At 39.7% G+C, this 18,764-nt stretch overlaps 1 protein-coding gene across 4 annotated transcripts in view; it reads right to left on the bottom strand.

Moving 5' to 3' along the window:
* ttll4 (tubulin tyrosine ligase-like family, member 4) overlaps positions 1 to 18,764 on the bottom strand; it is a 41,334-nt gene that overhangs the window by 13,616 nt on the left and 8,954 nt on the right. Inside the window, exons 3-15 of one of the 4 annotated variants that reach the window (XM_061793264.1) lie at positions 17,250 to 17,670; positions 17,049 to 17,175; positions 15,433 to 15,512; positions 15,256 to 15,319; positions 9,432 to 9,550; positions 6,979 to 7,089; positions 5,273 to 5,349; positions 5,007 to 5,198; positions 4,843 to 4,925; positions 4,546 to 4,674; positions 4,319 to 4,441; positions 827 to 925; positions 599 to 733 (exon numbers count right to left, since the gene is read on the bottom strand). In XM_061793264.1, coding sequence (XP_061649248.1) covers positions 599 to 733; positions 827 to 925; positions 4,319 to 4,441; positions 4,546 to 4,674; positions 4,843 to 4,925; positions 5,007 to 5,198; positions 5,273 to 5,349; positions 6,979 to 7,089; positions 9,432 to 9,550; positions 15,256 to 15,319; positions 15,433 to 15,512; positions 17,049 to 17,175; positions 17,250 to 17,670 — 1,760 coding nt within the window. Of the gene's footprint in view, positions 1 to 598; positions 794 to 826; positions 926 to 4,318; positions 4,442 to 4,545; positions 4,675 to 4,842; positions 4,926 to 5,006; positions 5,199 to 5,272; positions 5,350 to 6,978; positions 7,090 to 9,431; positions 9,551 to 9,791; positions 11,281 to 11,332; positions 12,210 to 15,255; positions 15,320 to 15,432; positions 15,513 to 17,048; positions 17,176 to 17,249; positions 17,671 to 18,764 lie in introns of those variants that run through there. The other 3 variants (XM_061793266.1, XM_061793267.1, XM_061793268.1) reach the window with 3 other exon arrangements.

The raw sequence follows: 18,764 nt of genomic DNA, 5'->3' as shown, positions 1-18,764 counted from the left end.
GTCGCATATGAGCCGCCATATTTATGCCGTGCGAAAACAATGACGTAAACGCGCATTTACGTCAAGAAGAAGCTTGCCTAGACAGAGGTTTTCCCAGCTCTACTCCAAATGACTATGTATATGGCGAAAATATATGATTATTTTCTGCTAAAGAAACGCAAAACTATATGTTTAGTGACCTTTTTACAACCGTCCTCCGCCCATTGCTTGGTAAAATGCGTAATTTTTGTGCCGTCATTTGTGGTGTGCTACCAACTGGGCCAACGCTGAAAAAAACCCACAAATTTAATAAATAAAATAATTTTAAAAATACTAATAATAAAATAATTTTAAAAATCAGGCATTCACTAGATATAAAAAAATTTACCGAAAAAAACAGCAAGATGTTGGAGGAGTTGAAGGGCTTAACCAGCATTGTGTCAACTCTAGCAGTGGCTTGGGTGGGAATAACTTTTTAAACAAAGAGTTGCAGATTGCAGTTTTAAGCACAGAAGCTTGGTTATTTATTGATGAAAAGCCAAAATGAGTGAAAGCAAAAATTGAGAACTATCATTATAATGGTACCTTTTCTGTGTATGCGTGTGTTTGTGTGTGTTACCTGGGTGAAATGTTGACCTCCAGGATCCAAGGTTTCAGGTTTTCATCTAGCATGATATCGAAACCGAACAGCTCATGGCAACTGTAAGGTGTGCGTACATGCATCTTGAGCAGAGAGTTCACGTATGGTTCTGACCTAATGACACGTACGTGAGAGAGACAGGAAGTCGGCTTCAAAATCCAGCGGAGTAAATACCTTTAATACAAAGCAGAAAAAAAATTGTCTTACGCAATTATTGTTTTGATGACAATGTCTTTTATCTTCTCCCAAATCAAGATGGTGTTTACTCCCCTGGAGCCAAGATACTGCCACAAGGCCTTCACAGTCCTGAAAACACACAGGTGTACTCAGACTACATCTACAAGTTACAACTCTTTTCCTTTACCCTATGTTGAAAAACACACCAATGATATTTTAAAAATATTTCAGTGAACATGAAAACACATTTGTATCAGGCACAGAAAGCGCATAGGAAGGCATAGGAAGCGCTGCAATAAACTACACACAAAAATAAAATCATCTTATATTACTATGTAACAGCCCACACTGTGCCATCACCACACAAAAGGGGACAAGCAAAAAAAATATATATATATTTTTTTAAATTGTTAGCCTCATAATATAATCGCCCGAGTCATTTTTAACTAACTGTCACAATAGCAATAAAAATACCAATGTGCTTGCCAATAATTGTGATTTTTTTTTTTTTTTCTTTGAGTATGTGTAGATTCTCAGTGAGCCAGGTCATGGTAAGCCTGAAGGCTGAATCGAGGCAAATGGACTGTTGTCAAAAATGACTTAGCGGCTGAAATAAGTATTTAACACGTCACCATTTTTCTCACTAAATATAGGTCCAAAGTTGCTTTTGACCTGAAAATCTCACCAGATGTTGAGAACAACTCAAGTAATCCATACAGACAAAGATAGTAGGACAAATAAGCTCATAAATTAAGTTGTGTGTAAAAATGTGAAATGACACAGGGAAAAAGTATTGAACACATGAAGGGAGGTGCAAAAAGGCATGGAAAGCCAAGACAACACCTAAAATCTATTAATAATCAAACAGCAATCCAGCCCCTTGTCAGTGCAAATGAATATCAGCTGGTTCACTTCTAATTAATGGCCTAAAAAAAGGTCTCATTGCCAAGATTTGAGTCAAAACGCATCTCATGATGGGTAAGAGAAAAGAGCTGTCTCAAGACCATCACAAACTAATTGTTGCAAAACATAACGATGGCATTGGTTACAGGTGCATATCTAAGCTTCTGAACGTTCCAGTGAGCACGGTTGGGGCCATAATACGTAAGTGGAAAGCCAATCATACCACCATAAATTTCCCTTGATCAGGTGCTCCTCGCAAGATTTCTGACAGAGGGTTGCAAAGACTAATCAGAAGAGTTCTTGAAGAGCCAAGGACCACATGTGGAGAGCTTCAAAAAGACCTGGAATTAGCAGGTACGGTTGTCACAAGGAAAACAGTAAGTAATGTACTCCGCTGCCATGGTCTGTATGCACACTCACCACACAAGACCCCATTGCTGGAAAAAAAAAGCATGTCAAAGCTCGTGTGAAGTTGGTTGAACAACATTTGGACAAGCCAGTTAAATACTGGAACTATATAGTCTGGTAGGATGATAGCAAAATTTAACTGCTTGGATGCCATAATACACACCATTTTTGGAAGAGAAATGGCACTGCACATCACCCTAAATACACCATCCCAACAGTGAAGTTCGGAGGTGGGAACATGATGGGGGGGGGGCTGCTTTTCAGCAAATGGTACTGGTAAACTTCACATTATTGAAGGAAGGATGAATGGGCAAATCTACAGAGAAATTCTTGACAGAAATCTGATGCCATCTACAAGGATGATGAAAATGAAACGAGGGTGGACATTTCAGCAGGATAATTATCCCAAAACATACTGCCAAGGAAACTCTCAACTGGTTTCAAAGAAAACAAATACAGGTGATAGAATGGCCCAGTCAATCACCCGACTTGAATCCAATTGAAAACCTATGGAAAGAACTGAAACTGAAGGTCCATAAAAGAAGCCCACGGAATCAGATTTGAAGACTGCTTGTGTGGAGGAATGGGCCAAAAATCACACCAGAGCAATGCATGAGACTAGTTTCTCCATACAGGAAGCGTCTTGAAGCTGTCACAGCAAACAAAGGCTTTTGTACAAAGTATTAAATAAATACCAGTTGGCGTGTTCAATACTTTTCCCCCTGTGTCATTTCACGTTATTCCACACGATTTAATTTCTGAGCTTGTTATACTTTTTTTGTATGTCTGGGTTGTACAAAGTACCGGTCATAAATAAATACCAGTGGGCGTGTTCAAGACTTTTTCCCTGTGTCATTTCAGATTATTACACACAACTTAATTTCTGATCTTATTTGTTCTACTTTCTTTGAATGTATGGATTACTTGGGTTGTTCCCAACATCTGGTGAAATTTTCATGTAAATAGCACCTTTGGAAATACAGTGGGTACAGAAAGTATTCAGACCCCCTTAAATTTGTTTTAAAATGGACCGGACCCGAGTTAAATATATGAGTGTCACATCAAAGGGTCTGAATACTTATGGCCATGTGATATTTCAATTTTTCTTTAATAAATTTGCAAACATTTCATCAATTCATTTTTTTCTGTCAATATGGGGTACTGTGTGTACATTGATGAGGGAAAAAAATTAACTTAAATGATTTTAGCAAATGGCTGCAATATAACAAAGAATAATTTAAGGGGGTCTGAATACTTTCCATACCCACTGTATATTTAATGAGAAAAATGGTGATGTGTTAAATTCTTCAGCCGCTGTATGCTATTAGGCTAACAAAATATGTGTGTAAAATAACAGAATTAAGTAAAATCTTCACCCTGACTGCAGTTTTCTAAAAAGTGAGTTACATGTTGTGCTCATAAGTTTACATATCCTTGCAGAATTTGATTTCCTGCCCATTTTTTCAGAGAATATGAATGTTAACACAAAACCTTTTCTTTCACTCATGGTTAGTGCTTGAGTGAAGCCATTTATTATCAAACAACTGTGTTGGTTTACTCTTTTTAAATCATAATGACAACAGAAACCACACAAATGACCTTGATCAAAAGTTTACATACCCCAGTTTTTAATACTGTGTATTGCCCCCATGACTCAGAATCCTGAGATGTCAATGCAAGGGTCTGTCAAAAGCCAAGAAAGTCACTGAACCTTTATATACACACTGATTACAAGCAGACATATCACAGGGGTGGATGGTTACTTTCAGCCATGTATCAGAATCAGAATCATCTTTATTTGCCAAGTATGTCCAAAAAACACACAAGGAATTTGTCTCCGGTAGTTGGAGGCGCTCTAGTATGACAAAAGACAGTCAATTGACAGCTCCCCTTGCCATTTTGCCTTTAGCCATTCAAACCAATTTGTGTCAACTTGTGTGCATGTTATCAGGCCAAAATCTCAAGGGTATGTAAACTTTTGATCAGGGCCATTTGTGTAGTTTCTGTTGTCATTATGATTTAAAAAGCGTAACCATAGTTGTTTGATAATAAATAGCTTCACCCAAGCACAAACAATGAGTGAAAGTAAAGTTTCTGTGTTGTCATTCATATTCTCTGAAAAATGGCAGAGAAATCATAAATTCTGCCAGGGGATGTAAACTTATGAGCACAACTCCATATGTCTTCAACTGTACTGCCCTTTTGTGTTACCATTTATGTCCCTGGCAGGCTTTGTCATCGCTGTTGGCCTGGTACTCAGAATTTTTCTTATTGACGCTGTAGTTGGTCAGATGCATGAACTTGTTACTCAGCGTCTTCATGGAGGACGAATATCTGCAGAGGGAGAGAACATCCAAGTTTAGCTAAATTATTGCCCCCATGCCACACATTTTCTTCGTATTAAATGTCACTACGGTAAATGGTTGGTGAACACTGACTTGCAGCTAGCGAAGCGGACCAGTCCATCTGAGAAGATATATATTCTGAGAGGGTCGTAGCATGTCACATAGACATAGATGCGCAGGTCAAACTTGTTGCCACTTATGAGGTAGGGCTTGTGGAGATACCTGACAAACAAGGTTTATTATTGCTAGAGAAACATTGCGACTGAAATATATATATTTTTTTTAATCAATGGACAAAAGTTTTGGGAAATATTCAATAGCTCCCCCAACTTAATGATAATAACCTGTCCCAAGACTTTTGTTCATACAATGTACTTTGTGACTTATTACTTCTGGACCAGAAATGATTTCTTGCGCGGCATCTGGCTCCATTTGTGAATGACTTGGATTCCTGTTCCTCTGGCTGAGGCGGGCTGTTGGGACATATTAAATCCTGGAAAAATGTCGACAATTGTGGGGGCAAAACTTGATAAAGTAATGCAATGTGAATTTACAGGTTTAATGATCCACTTCTGTCTGGACCCATCCTTCCAGGCCTTGCGTAGCTGCAGGATGTCCTGAGGAAGTACAAACGTGCGTGGGAAAAAGTTGAACTCATGCTTGCCGAAGCGACACGCCATCTTGGACAGATTCTTCCACAGCCGGTCCTTCCTGCCAATCTGGAATGTTCCCGGGAAGTGGTTCAACTAGGAAATGCCAGAAAGGGACAAAATTACATTTTATCTAGACTGAATTATTTCACGCTATGTCAGGCTCTCACCTTCTGGTGCTCTTGAAGAGTTCTGAAACAAGAAGACTTCATGTGGTGGCCCCAGCAGCCCAACCAGTCATTGCTTTCTAAATTATCATACACTCAATGATAAATGTTTTGAACTTGTCAAAATGACACAATAGGGCTCCACGATATTTTGTTTGAGCATCGTCATCACAATATACGTGTGCGCAATAGTCACATCACAGGGTCTGCGTCAATGTTGGTGTTCTGGACTATACAGTCAATCAACTGTAATATAAAACGTGACCAGCAGAGCGACATGTTTGGATATGCTAATAGAAAGAATGTAGGCCTGCAGCATTTCCTATTTCACTCTTCAGAATGAAACTATTGGAGGGAGCTACGACTGCGTGAGTGTGCAGGTGCGTCCGGGACACTGCGTAAATGGGACAGAATGTTCTTATGTAATGCAGTACAGGAAGTCCTCGATTTACGAACGAGTTCCGTTCCTACGCTGGAGACGTAACACGAATTTCTGCGTAAGTCGGATTTCACCGTTAAAGTCAAAATTTACGGCGAAATACTTGTGTTATGGGTATTGTCCCACGTGATTGTGACAGCAAGCTCAGTGTGTGTGGGCGTGTGCGTCGATGTGTGAGTGAGACGGGACTGCGCAGGCGTCGTCCGGCGGGACTGTGAAGGAGGAGGGAGTGCGCGCCGGTGCGAGTGTGGATAGTAGCAAGTGTAGTGACGGCGACCGGGGAAGAATAGCGATTAGCGGAGGACCCGTTGACCTTGAATGTGCAGAGGAGCTAATAAAGCCATTAAAGCAGGAAATCGGTGCTTCGTGCCTTTATTGTTGCCGCCACCCAGGTCAGCTACGAGAAGGGAGTTAATCCCGGCGTCTCCGGACCACGGTCAGGTGACCGGAGCAGGAAAGGTTAACACTTCGTATAAAGAAACTAAAATACATTAAAATAAAAAAATAAGATGCTGTACTTACCATTACTGCTGAGAGTGTGAAAAAAGGAGGGTGAAAAAGGCAAAGATACTCCCAGCGCACAAACACAGACAAGCACTATGTACTAGCTAAGCAGAAACACTATGGTGGCTAGGACAAAATGGCGGACGAGGCACAGGCGTCGTAAAGTCGAAACGTCGTAGGTTGAGTGCGTCGTAACTAGAGGACTTCCTGTACATAATTGTAAAAATGGATGACTAGGAAAATTATTATTTGTATCAGAATGCGTTAGTTAAAACACTATGATCACACTGTGATAATATGGAATTTATTTAGTTTTGTAATATAAGGATGCTAAGTTATCAATGTCCTTTCACCAATGTTCCCGTCATACTGTGTTGCGTGTTTTTGTTTGCACATTATGGACAAAATCCCTGTTTTTGTTTAATTCCTCATTTTAAAGAACACCACTGAAGAGTTGTTCCTCGTGTTTTCAGATTGTAGGGTGAAAGTGCTGGCTACTAGTGTGGTCTGAATGGGTGGCAACAGATTTGAAAAAAAAAAAAAAAAAAAAACAACTACGAACTAGTTAATTTTTGAAACGATGAACTGAATTTTAAACTAGATCGCGTAGAAAATAAACTTTCCCAACACTGATCCTGTATTATTTCACATTACAATATATATTGGAGGTTAAAAAATATATATATGTCAATATATGTACAATGTCATTTTTTCCCCCCAATATCGTGCAGCCCTATTACACACAAAAAATGACGAAGTGACCTACTCTTGGTATGTATGAAGTGCGACCTGGCGATGGCGTTTTTCACAACATTGGGTGTGACACTGCTAATCTTCCATTTTAAAAGTTGCATTTGCTCATCAGGGAGCATTTCAACTGCAGGACACACAACAAAATGAAAAATGACTATCATGAAGAGAAGTGAGCCACAATAAAAGTCGCATAGCTACCCAGAACATAAACATGGTTGCAAGCAACATTGCAGAGATATCAAATCAGAGTCTACTGGAAGTGTAATCCTCGTTAAAGTTGTGATTTCCACTAAATGTAAGATCATTTCGCAAAATCAATGCAGGAACCTCCTTCAGAACATGCAGTGAGTAGGGACACTTAATTGACAGACTGTTTTCAGGCAACAGTAAGTGCTGCTGTGCTGTTTTGGTTAGAAACAGAGTTCAACGGGGTAATTGAGCTTTAAATATCAATAATACCGTAATTTCTTGTGTATAATGCGCATTCCCCCCCAAAAAAATTGGCAAAAGTAAATAGTGCGCATTATACATGGGTAGGCGGCACGGTGGCCGACTGGTTAGAGCGTCAGCCTCACAGTTCTGAGGACCCGGGTTCAATCCCCGGCCCCGCCTGTGTGGAGTTTGCATGTTCTCCCCGTGCCTGCGTGGGTTTTCTCCGGGTACTCCGGTTTCCTCCCAGATCCCAAAAACATGCATGAATTGGAGACTCTAAATTGCCCGTAGGCATGACTGTGAGTGCGAATGGTTGTTTGTTTGTATGTGCCCTGCGATTGGCTGGCAACCAGTTCAGGGTGTACCCCGCCTCCTGCCCGATGACAGCTGGGATAGGCTCCAGCACGCCCACGACCCTAGTGAGGAGAAGCGCCTCAGAAAATGGATGGATATACATGGGTATAGGAGTAAATGGAACATTTAATAAATGTATGCCGCCATCTAGTGGCTATGAAAAAGCTGTACACTTTCATTCCAAAATGCCACCGCCACCTAGTGTTTATAAAAGAAGTGTAGCCTCCACTTTCATTCCAATATGACATGGATACGTATGACTGCATATATGTACAGTTGTGCTCATAAGTTTACATACCCTGGCAGAATTTGTGAAATATTATTTTTTTGGTTTGTTTTTGATTGATGACTGAACAACAACCATCATTAATTTCTTTTGTGTCATGTTTTGTTTAATGATAATGCTTTTCTGAAATGCTTGACCGTTTAATTTGAATCCCATCAAAATAAAATTAAATGTGTTTCGCTTGGTCCTTTGTGTTTTCTTTAAAGAATTGTACCCATCTTACAAATTCTGCCTGGGTAATCAAACATATGAGCACAACTGTGTGTTTTCTAATTTACTCAATAAAAGCAGGGCTGTGAATTTAAAAATAAGAGCAAGGAAATTAAAAAAAAGATTACGTGTTCAAATAAAGTGCTTAAAAAAAACCTAACAAAATACAGATAATACTATGTTTTGATCATATGGGTAGATGTAAAATCATGCATTGTAAAAATGCATTATACATTGGTAGAAGGGTTTTCCAGAATTTTTAGGTCAACTTTGGGGGTGCGTATTATACATGGGTACGCATTATACACAAGAAATTATGGTATACTGTTTACATCAAATTGCACTATTTGGCTCTATTGTAGCCACTTTTGGCAAATTGAAACCCAGGAATACACCCTTTTTTAATTCCTCATCTTTTACTGAATTGAATCATACAATTTGGGTAAAATGAGTTTCATTCCAAATGCGACACTTTCCACCAGATTACAATAACCAGGTTTTAGACAAGGGAACAATTTCATGGAATAATCTTAGTTTCTGAAAGAGGCATATAATGAATGGAGCCATTTGGAGATACCTTCTATTGGCCATGGAGAAGAATTACATTTCAATTAAGAAGTTGAAGTGGTAAGACTACATGACTAATATATAAGGAAAACGTGTTATTGAGAGTATATAAACATTTATTTTTTTGTTTTCCAACTTGTACATTTGCAAACAAACTGGAATTTGAAGGGTTAAAAAATAACAAATATTAATATATTCTATACTAATGACAAGAACTGGTGTGTGTTAAAAAAAATGTATGCAGTAAAAAGAGAATGCAATGACAAAATAATTTAAAATTACAAAATATGTTTGTGCATGGCCAAAAATGGCCATCATCAAACGGAAAGGGTAGTAAAATTGGATAAGGTCTGAGGGTCAATGTCCATGTGTGAACAATCATATGGATTGGGAAAATTAAGTTACTACGCCTTTTTAATGACTGGTGCCGACTAAATGAGTCACAGCATCTATTAGAGTAAAGTCACAAGTTGAGGAAAATTGAGGCTCACATCCTCAAATAAGTAATGCCTGCTTAGTTTTAAGTGGTGAGGTATAGCTAGAACATTTGGTTTTCAGGTATTATCATAGAGCAGGGAGGATAGGCAGCTCTTTACAGCATATGCGTGTGTGCATACCTTGTTCATTGGCAGTACTGAAATAGAGTGTGGGAGGGATGAGCGGGAACAGGCTGGGAATGAGAGCCTGTTTCTTCCCCTGATTATCCTCCACCTCCAACGACATGGGTTCTTTAACACTAAAAGATAGAAGAAAAGTTAATCTATTTCATTTATTACAATAGCAAGTATATTTGATTCCCGTAAAATATAAAAAAAAAAAAAAATACAACTAAGTATCATAAAGCATACGATCAAAATATATCACAGGTATTAAAATTAATTAACCATATCAACTTGCAATATCCCATCATAACAGTCATATCCGCCTGCTCGTGAAACTTGTCAATCAATAGTGAAATCAAAATGACGGGCACTCACATGACAGTCATATAGGAGAAGTCAAATGAATAGATGGATGAAGGACGAGTGTATCTCTGCTTCCAGCTCTCGAGTCAGTTAACGTATGTTTACTATACATGCACGAGCTACAGCTGTCAGCCTAGGACAGGGGTGTGGAGGTTAACTAAATGATCACGTAAAGTCAACAATAGCGGTTGAACCATTTTGCGGAGAAGCACCGACGAGTATTTAGTGGACACTTGTACAGTTGAGAGACAACAATGTGGTGCACAATGCTACAGAGCTTTCCACCGCACTCTGCTGCTTTCAGCCTCGTAACAATGCCTGCGTAGAGAATGGACACAGGAACTGATGGATGTATGCTGCATGTCATCAAAGGGGGAGGCGCCAATTAGACATTACAACCAGGTGTCCATTCAGTGACCACGCCATAACCCTTAAAAGGATCTAAAATAAAGCTGTTTGCTGTTTTCTAACAGAAAAAAAAGAGTGCATATTGTGTTTGTTTTACATTAACAGTGGAACCTCAGTTCAACGCACCCAGAACCAACATACTTTTGGATTTAACGGACAGAATGGTAGTGTTGGAACTCAAAACACCCCTTTGCAGTGGACAGATTCCATTAGTTCCAGAATTGGCTGCTGTTGTTTACTGGCGCAATAAACAGACAAAGACTGGTACCCGTATTTACAGGAAAAGCTGCTCTTGTTTACTTAGGCGCTCGTCCTATACTACTCTCTCGAACATGCTATGCCGATACTGGTACAGGTACTGGTACTTTCACTATGGCATCAAATCGTAATAGACATGAGAAAAGGAAGCGCACTAACCTTGCAGTTCATGAAAGCGACCCCGGCTTACCCCAACAACAACTTTCTCCCACGAGCTGCACACCCCTCCCAAGTTAAGCTATTGTCAATATTGTTCATATGAGAGTGAAAACGATATATGACAGCAATATAAGGTACAATACCAACATGAACAAAGCAGTGTTTTGAAACTCAAGTAAGCCGTTATATTTTTTTTATTTCCTCAAAAGTTGACATTTTGCAGGTGAGGGGATTCCACCCGACAGCTACGATATATAAAATGAGTTAATACTGGCAATTTACAGTATAGAACATTTTGCAGTCTCTTCATTCAGGTTTTTTTCTCCTAAACGGTGTCATTTTGGAACTGGGGGTATTCACCCGACAGCGACAATATATAAAATATGACCCAATACTGCCACTTTATAGTATAGTACATTCCTTTTTCTACACCGGCTAGTCGGGCTATGCAGCGAATTTGTTTTCAACTTCTCCCACTGATGTCACACCAAGACACGGGGGAAGCGTGTTGATTTTGGCGATGAAAAAGGGGTGTTCTAAAGGCAATTAGTTATTTACCCATTGCTCCAAAATGGATTGATATTATTGGAAATGACTGCCAGTTATCCAGTTATATTTTCTTGAGCAAAAAAATACTAAATCCACATGTTAGTGCAATATGGACTATTAAGACTCCATACCTCCTTTACTTCGAGACAGACCTGTGGATGTATTTGAATTATGCACACCTGCAACACTGCTTCTTCATGTAACATCATGGCGACATCAATCCGCCAAGAAATCAGGAAGACGATTGTGGACTTGCAGGTTCATCCTTGGGTATAATTTTCAGATGCCTGAAGGTGCCATGTTCATCTGCTCAAACAATTATACGGCAGTATGAACACCATAGGAATGTCCAGCAATAACACGGCTCTGCAAGGAGATGGGTTCTGCGTCCCAGAGATGAAAGTGTTTTGGTCCGAAATGTGCATATATACCCAAAAGCAAAAGTAAAAGACTGAAGATCCTGGCAGGACTCATCCAGTGTTTAAAGCACCACCTCTGGTGGTCAGGAGGGATGGAATTAGAGCTGTCACAATCAAATCTTTTTGGAATCAGCTGACTAAAGAAATTAACATTGCAAAGAGAAACTATTCAGCAAAGTTGGAAAAACCGTTTTGCGTTAATGACTCTAAATCAGTCTGGCATGCATTACAATCGCTGACCAATTACAAGTGACGATCACCCCAAGATGAGAACAATAGTAGACAAGCCAACGACTTGAATACCTTCTTCTGCAGATTTGAAAAGGACACTTTCACGCTCAAGACTGTAGAGATGATCGTGGACTTCAGGAGGCATCGTTCGCCACAGCTGTCCCTCACGCTCTCCAACTGCCTTGTGTCAACCGTCGAGACCTTCAAGTTCCTGGGAATCCCAGATTATCGCACTACTAGTCACTTTAAATTGCATACATTCCTTGAAGTCTCGGCGCCCTTTGCACAATGGTCATTGCACCGGACTTGCTATATTAGTCATTCAAACCGCTCTAAGTGGTAGAGGGGCTCTGTTTTAGATCGTTATCCTGCTGCAGAATCCAAGTGCGCTTCAGCTTGAGGTCACAAACTGTTGGCTGAATATTCTCCTTCAGGATTTTCTGTTAAAGAGCACAATTCATGCAAAAGCAAGTTATCCGGGCCCTGAAGGAGCAATGCAGCCCAAGACCATCAGACTACCACCGCCATGTTTGACTGTTGGTATGAAGTTCTTTTTCTGAAATTCTGTGCTACATGTACACCAGATGTAACGAGACACACACCTTCCAAAAACCTCAACTTTCATCTCGTCTGTCCATGTAATATTCTCCCAGAAGTCTTGGGAATAATTCAGATAGTTTTTTTTGTTTGGTTTTTTTCTCCCCAAAAGTGAGTTGAGCCTTTATGTTATTTTCGGTCAGCAGTGGCTTTCGCCTTGGAACTCTCCCTTGGGTGCCATATTTGTCCAGTCTCTTCCTTATTGTTGTGTCATGAACACTGACCTGAACTGAGGCAAGGGAGGCCTGCAGTTCTTTAGAAGTTGTCCTGAGTTCCTTTGTGGCCTGGATGAGTCATTGCTGTTCTCTTTGTGTAATCTTTGTAGGCCAGTCACTCCTGGGAAGGTTGGCCACTGTTCTGTTTTCTCCATGGATAATGGCTCTCCCTATGGTTCGCTGGAATCCTAAAGCTTTAGAAATGGCTTTTGTAACCCTTTCCCAGAATGATAGATGTCAATTACTATATTTCTTGACTGTTCTGGAATTTCATTTGGATGGTGTAATTTTATTGCAGTTTTTTCTAATATCTTTTAATTTTGATTTTCTCAGACAGGTTCTGTTTAAGTGATTTCTTGATTGAAAAGGTCTACAGATAATCAGACTTGTGTGTGATCAGTGAAAATTAACCAAAAGTTGTGATTAGCCACATTTAATTCATGATTTAACAGGGGGTGGGGCATAATTTTCTTCACACAGAGACAGGTAATGGAAATGTTTTTTATCCTTAATAAATGAAATCATTTAAAAACAGCATTTTAAGTTCACTTGGGTTATATTTGTCTGATATTTACATTTGTTTGAGGATCTTAAACATTTAAGTAGGGTGGTCAAACGATGCAAAAATATAAGAATTTGAGAAGGGGGCCAATACTTTTTCATGGCACTGTATACTGAAAGTATAGCTCCACGGCATTTTTATTTTTTCATTTTTGTATGATTATTTTAATTATTTTTTATTAATCAGAAATCTATATTTGCTGCTCTACCTGTGCCAGTGGCATATAGTGACAGGAAGAACAACTAAATGCACTTGCACTGGATGATGTAAGGTACTATAAAGCTGTGTAACCACCTGTTCCCGTTCATACTAGAGAATATGTCATGGCTTCCTGCAAATATATCAGCTTTGTGTGCCATTAAACAACTTTGATACTTTTTATATTTTTGTTTGGTGGTTTACCAACTGTAAAATAGGTGCCTTGGGTCAGAAAAAGTTGGAAAACACTAGTCTAAATTAACTCATTAATTTTACATATGTCTCATCCTCACTAGGGTCCCGGGCGTACTGGAGCCTATCCCAGCTATCTCCGGGCGAGAGGCGGGGTTCACCCTGAACTGGTTGCCAGCCTTTCGCAGGGCGCACATAAACTTACACGCTCACATTCACACCTACGGGCAATTTAGAGTCTTCAATTAACCTACCATGCATGTTTTTGGGATGTGGGAAGAAACTGGAGTACCCGGAGAAAACCCACACAGGCACGGGAAGAACATGCAAACTCTATTCAATGCTCATGCATTAAGTTCACTCCATAAACCTTCGTCTTCATTCATAGGACATGGACACTATTCTCATCTTATTGGCTCTAAACACCACCACAATGGATTTAAATAAATAAAAAAATAAGATGTGGTTTAACTGCAGACTTTCATCTTTAATTTGAGGGCATTTACATCCAAATCAAATAAACGGTGTCGAAATTTTAACAGTCGTGTATATCTACCACTTTGATGCCTCCTACTTTTTATGGTGGCTGGCTAGCTGCATGCTAGTGCTGCATATACTCGGGTTGTTGAAGTCGGGCTGACGCATCTCTCTCAATACCAAATTAGGACTGACAAATGTACTGTATATACAGTTGGTTTGTTTGTTTCAGCTCTATTAATTTTGCTACTGCTCACTTGTTCGCCACATTAATAAATAAGAAAAAAAAAACTGTGCGTGCCTACGAACCGAACGGGAGACACGGGGACCGAACCGAAACAGTAGATACCAAACAATTTTGACAGTTTACAAAAAACGTTTCATCCCTAGCAACATTTGCAATTTTCGATTTTAAAGTCAATCTGCTGTTGTGAGAATCCTACGCTTTCCATTAGCATGAATGGCTCGAGTCTTCTGCAGAATACTGTACTCTTCGTTACCATATCTCCGTAACCTCTCCACCATAATTGATCTCTTGTCCACAGCTTAAAATTGTTTTAAACACCCTGGCGTTTTTTTCTTGTTTTGGGGGGGGGGGGCGGGGGGGTGGTCCATTGTATGCTTGATAGAGGTTGTTTTAAATGTGTGTAATTATCTATTTTTTATGGTTAGTCTGATAGTAAACTCCAACTGGTAGTGGCAAACAATAGCTTGAAGCTTGAAATATTTACTAATTATATCAGTCTAACTGCTGCTTGTCATGAAGTGAGTGGCCAAACAGCACACATATCTGAAGTTTGGGCAAACAACTCTACTCATACCTCATATCTAAAAAAAAAAAAAAAAACCCTCATAAGTCGAGTCAACTCATATCTCAAGGCACCACTGTGCTAATAAAAAATACGTAAACTTCTGACTTTCAAGAAAGTCATGAAAAAAGTGAAATGTATAGTCTGACTTCATGTCAGTGAGAAAAAAAATATATTTTTTATATAGTGTACATGACCTTATGGTTTCAACTCTCTATAGGTAACCTATTAAGACTATTATTTCTATTTCCACTAATTGCTACGGGAAAAATCAAACCATTACTACAGAACTGTGTGGAATACTCCCCTGACAGTAAAATGACCTTAATTAGAATTTTAGAATATTTTTTTTTTTTATTTCATATATTTCTGTGTGTGCTTGCATACAACAGGAAGGCTCACCCAGACAGGCGCAGAAGAGACTGAGCGGATGAAGTAACATTGACAGAGGATGACTCAGAACAATCTGGAAAAGAATCAAACTGAAAATGAGTTAGCAGATTTTAGGCAACGTTGACGGCGCTCGTGGGGAATTGACAGGCAGTTCCATCGCAAGGGTTTGTTCGTTGACATCTTTACCATCATCGCTGCAGGCGTTCTCCAACTCGTAAGGCAGTTCCTCCTCAACGTTGCTGTCAACCTGCATGACGTACTCTGAGCTGGAAGACACATACAATATTCAATCTAAAGAGTGTTTAAAAATAATCTCTATTCACCTGAGAATACATCAGCAGCCTGTATGGCACAGTGCCAAAGCAATAGTTAGAAGCATTTTAGTCAAGTAGAATCAGGATATATCTCTGGATAAAGTAGAACTGCAATTGCACACACATGGTTGAAAAATCCTAAACGTCCGTTTTTTTTTTTTTTTTAAATAAAATAAACTCATCAGATGTGTTTTTTCCACTCTATACCTTTATGACCGTATGAACGTTACAAAACACACACCAAGCTTACAGTTTTCATGTAATGCTGTGAGCTAGCTCACTCACCGAAAACAATGTCACACTTAGGTATATAGTAAAGAAAAAAAGAAAAATGTCTCACGTATTGTACAGACACTTTATTTTGACAGTTTTTTGAGAAAATGTAATTCATAGTTTGTCATCACTGAAGTAAAACGCAGAATGCATAAGTCCAAAACACAAAAAACTATTTCACACCTACTAAACCCAAGTCTATTGTCGACCCCAAAAAAAAACATCTCTAATGATCAAATTACATCTTAACATAGGACCTCTCTTGGATATTATCTCAACAGCTCTCTACTCCATTTAACATGCCTATATCTCATTTGAGGAAGCAAGAATTGCACTTGCTGTTTGGAGGCATACTACAGTCCACCCTCATAGAGCTTCCTTTAAATGTTTGCCCCAGGTTGTCAACAGGTTGAGGTCAGGGGATGATGGTGGCCACACCATGAGTATTTCTCACTTCTCGCTATACCCAAAACAGCTAAATCTCCAATACTAATTTTACCAGCATGGGAGACTGCATTGTCTTGCATGATAATTATTTCATTACACTCCTTTTTATACCATGACAGGAAAGGTTCAGTCAGAAATGCCACATATTTTGCAGAGCGGTCTTAAATCCGAAACAATGGTACCTTGACTTGCAAGTGCCTTAACTTATGGGCCATCACCTGGTTAGTTTGGTCCTTTGTGTTTTGTTTGGTGCTTTGTGTTAGGGCAAATTTGAATCGTGAATTTTGACATGAAATAAAAGGGAGAGTGATAATCGCTGATGTGCTTTCAACAGTTTAATGAATAGGACAGTCAACACACGAATACAAAGACACTCGCAAGGAGCATGGGAGAAGACGCTAAGAGTGAAGTAACCACGTGGAGTCAGCGCTCCAGCCGTCCGCCCATAAGTTACATTAGCATAAGAATATTGCAGTGTCTGTGCAACTTTCAGCTTAAATACTTTTTAAAACCAGTTTATTTCTGTATATTAGGTTTTATTAATTTATATGCAACAGTACAGAGATTTTTTTCTTTATTAAAAATGTAACAAAAAATGGTGGTGTTTTTGGTTCACAGTACAAATACACCTGGTAAGTCACGGTAGCACTGTATGTATAATTTGGAAGATAGCATATTTGTGGAAACGCACACAAGGAAGAAAATAAAACGGTTCATGGTGCTGGGTCTGTCAAGAAGAAAAATTTGTTAAACTTTTGACAATCTTACCCATCATCGCTGGCCTCAGACTGAGAGGGAGTGGAGGACAAGCACATAGAAGGGACACAGGCGGCTTGTGCCTGCTTGGTCAGGTGGATGGCAGAGATCTTGGTGGTGACAGAGCCCATCAAAGCGCCTAAAGGACGGGACGGTAATTAGGAGTGTTGTCCACGTGTATGAAAACTACAAGACTCGTCTGGTTGTGATTACCTGGGAGGTTCTTCGTCACCCCAAGCTTCTCCTTTTGTGTGGCAATGACATTGAGGCCATTTGGCATGTGACCATTGAGCTTCCCACATACAGTTCCATTTCTGTCCAGCACACTTTGTGGGAATTTGTTTGCATCCAAGGCTGTCGCCGTTTGAAGCTTACCACTAACTAGCAGTGGACAAACACCTATGACTTGAAGAGGATTGTTAACTGCAGCTGATTTAACATGACCATGTTGTGTCTGGCAGAACTTTGCTGCTGCGTTCCGCTGGTTGGAATTAGGCACCGGAAGGCTCTTGCTCATTTCCACTTTGGCGTCAAGGCTGGGGGCATCCTTTCTCATCTTTGCCCCTTGGAGTTCAAAAGGAGCAAGGCATACGGGAGGCACTGAAGGTGTTAAGGAAAGTTTTGTAGTTTCAAGCTAAGGAGACAAAATGACCAAAATGAGCTGTTGAACCAGAAGTATCTCTTCCATCCATCCATTTTCTAGTCATTACTAGGGCCACACAATGTTTCAGTACTTTTTGCACAACTTGCTGTTCTCTAGCAAGGAGCTGAACCACAAAACTCACAACAGGTGTTTGAGCCATGAATCAACCAAAACATTTCCAAAGAAATTCACGTCTATACCGTTGCTGTGACACTTCCAGTCTCTCTGTATGACACTCCACGCTCAGTGGCAACTTCCATCTGAGAACATCCTGTTTAAAGTCCCACAATGGTACTGTTGATGAACTGTTTGGTGACGTCTTGGTTTCATGATGTCAAAATGTGAACAGCATTAGAAACAGGACTGTTCTATATGTGTTATAAATAGGAAATGTATTGGTTGATTCATGGATCAAACAACTGTGAGTCTGAGTTTGTTGTCACATTTCTGTCGGGCCAATTATATACTACTCGTGCACTCACTGTAGTAGTCTCGACACGCTGCATTATTTGCATATCTGTTGTTGACCAATACTGGCCACTCATGCCAGAGTAGCATCTGGCCCATTTGCACACCGACTGAGGAGTATCTGCAACATTTGCACAATCAACATTGTCCCAAATTATCGCACTACTCGTCACTTTAAACTGCATACTCTCCTTGAAGTCTCGGCGCCCTTTGCACAATGGTCATTGCACTGGACTATTGCAGGATTAGTCATTCGAACTGCTCTAAGTGGTAGAGTCTGGGCTCTGCATCTTTTTGCACAATTGTCAAAAAAAATAAAAATACATTTGTACCGGCATTACCAGATAACTAGCAACCCTTTATTGCTCAGTGACTGTTTTTCTCAATGTCTTTATGTCTCAAAAGTGTTCTCTGTCAATTGACTGTCTGTTGTCGTACTAGAGCAGCTCCAACTACCGGAGACAAATTCCTTGTGTGTTTTTTGGACATACTTGGCAAATAAAGATGATTCTGATTCTGATGAATTTGATGTTCAGCATCTTGTAAGAAAACAGTTGAGTTGTGCAAAAAGTACTAAAACATTGAACTTACTATAAGCTCACATGTAAAGGTTACAG

Source organism: Phyllopteryx taeniolatus, chromosome 12, assembly GCF_024500385.1.
Source record: "Phyllopteryx taeniolatus isolate TA_2022b chromosome 12, UOR_Ptae_1.2, whole genome shotgun sequence".
Lineage (NCBI taxonomy): Eukaryota > Metazoa > Chordata > Actinopteri > Syngnathiformes > Syngnathidae > Phyllopteryx > Phyllopteryx taeniolatus.
The sequence above is the reverse complement of the archived record's forward strand: the minus strand, read 5'-3'. Positions and strand labels throughout refer to the sequence as shown.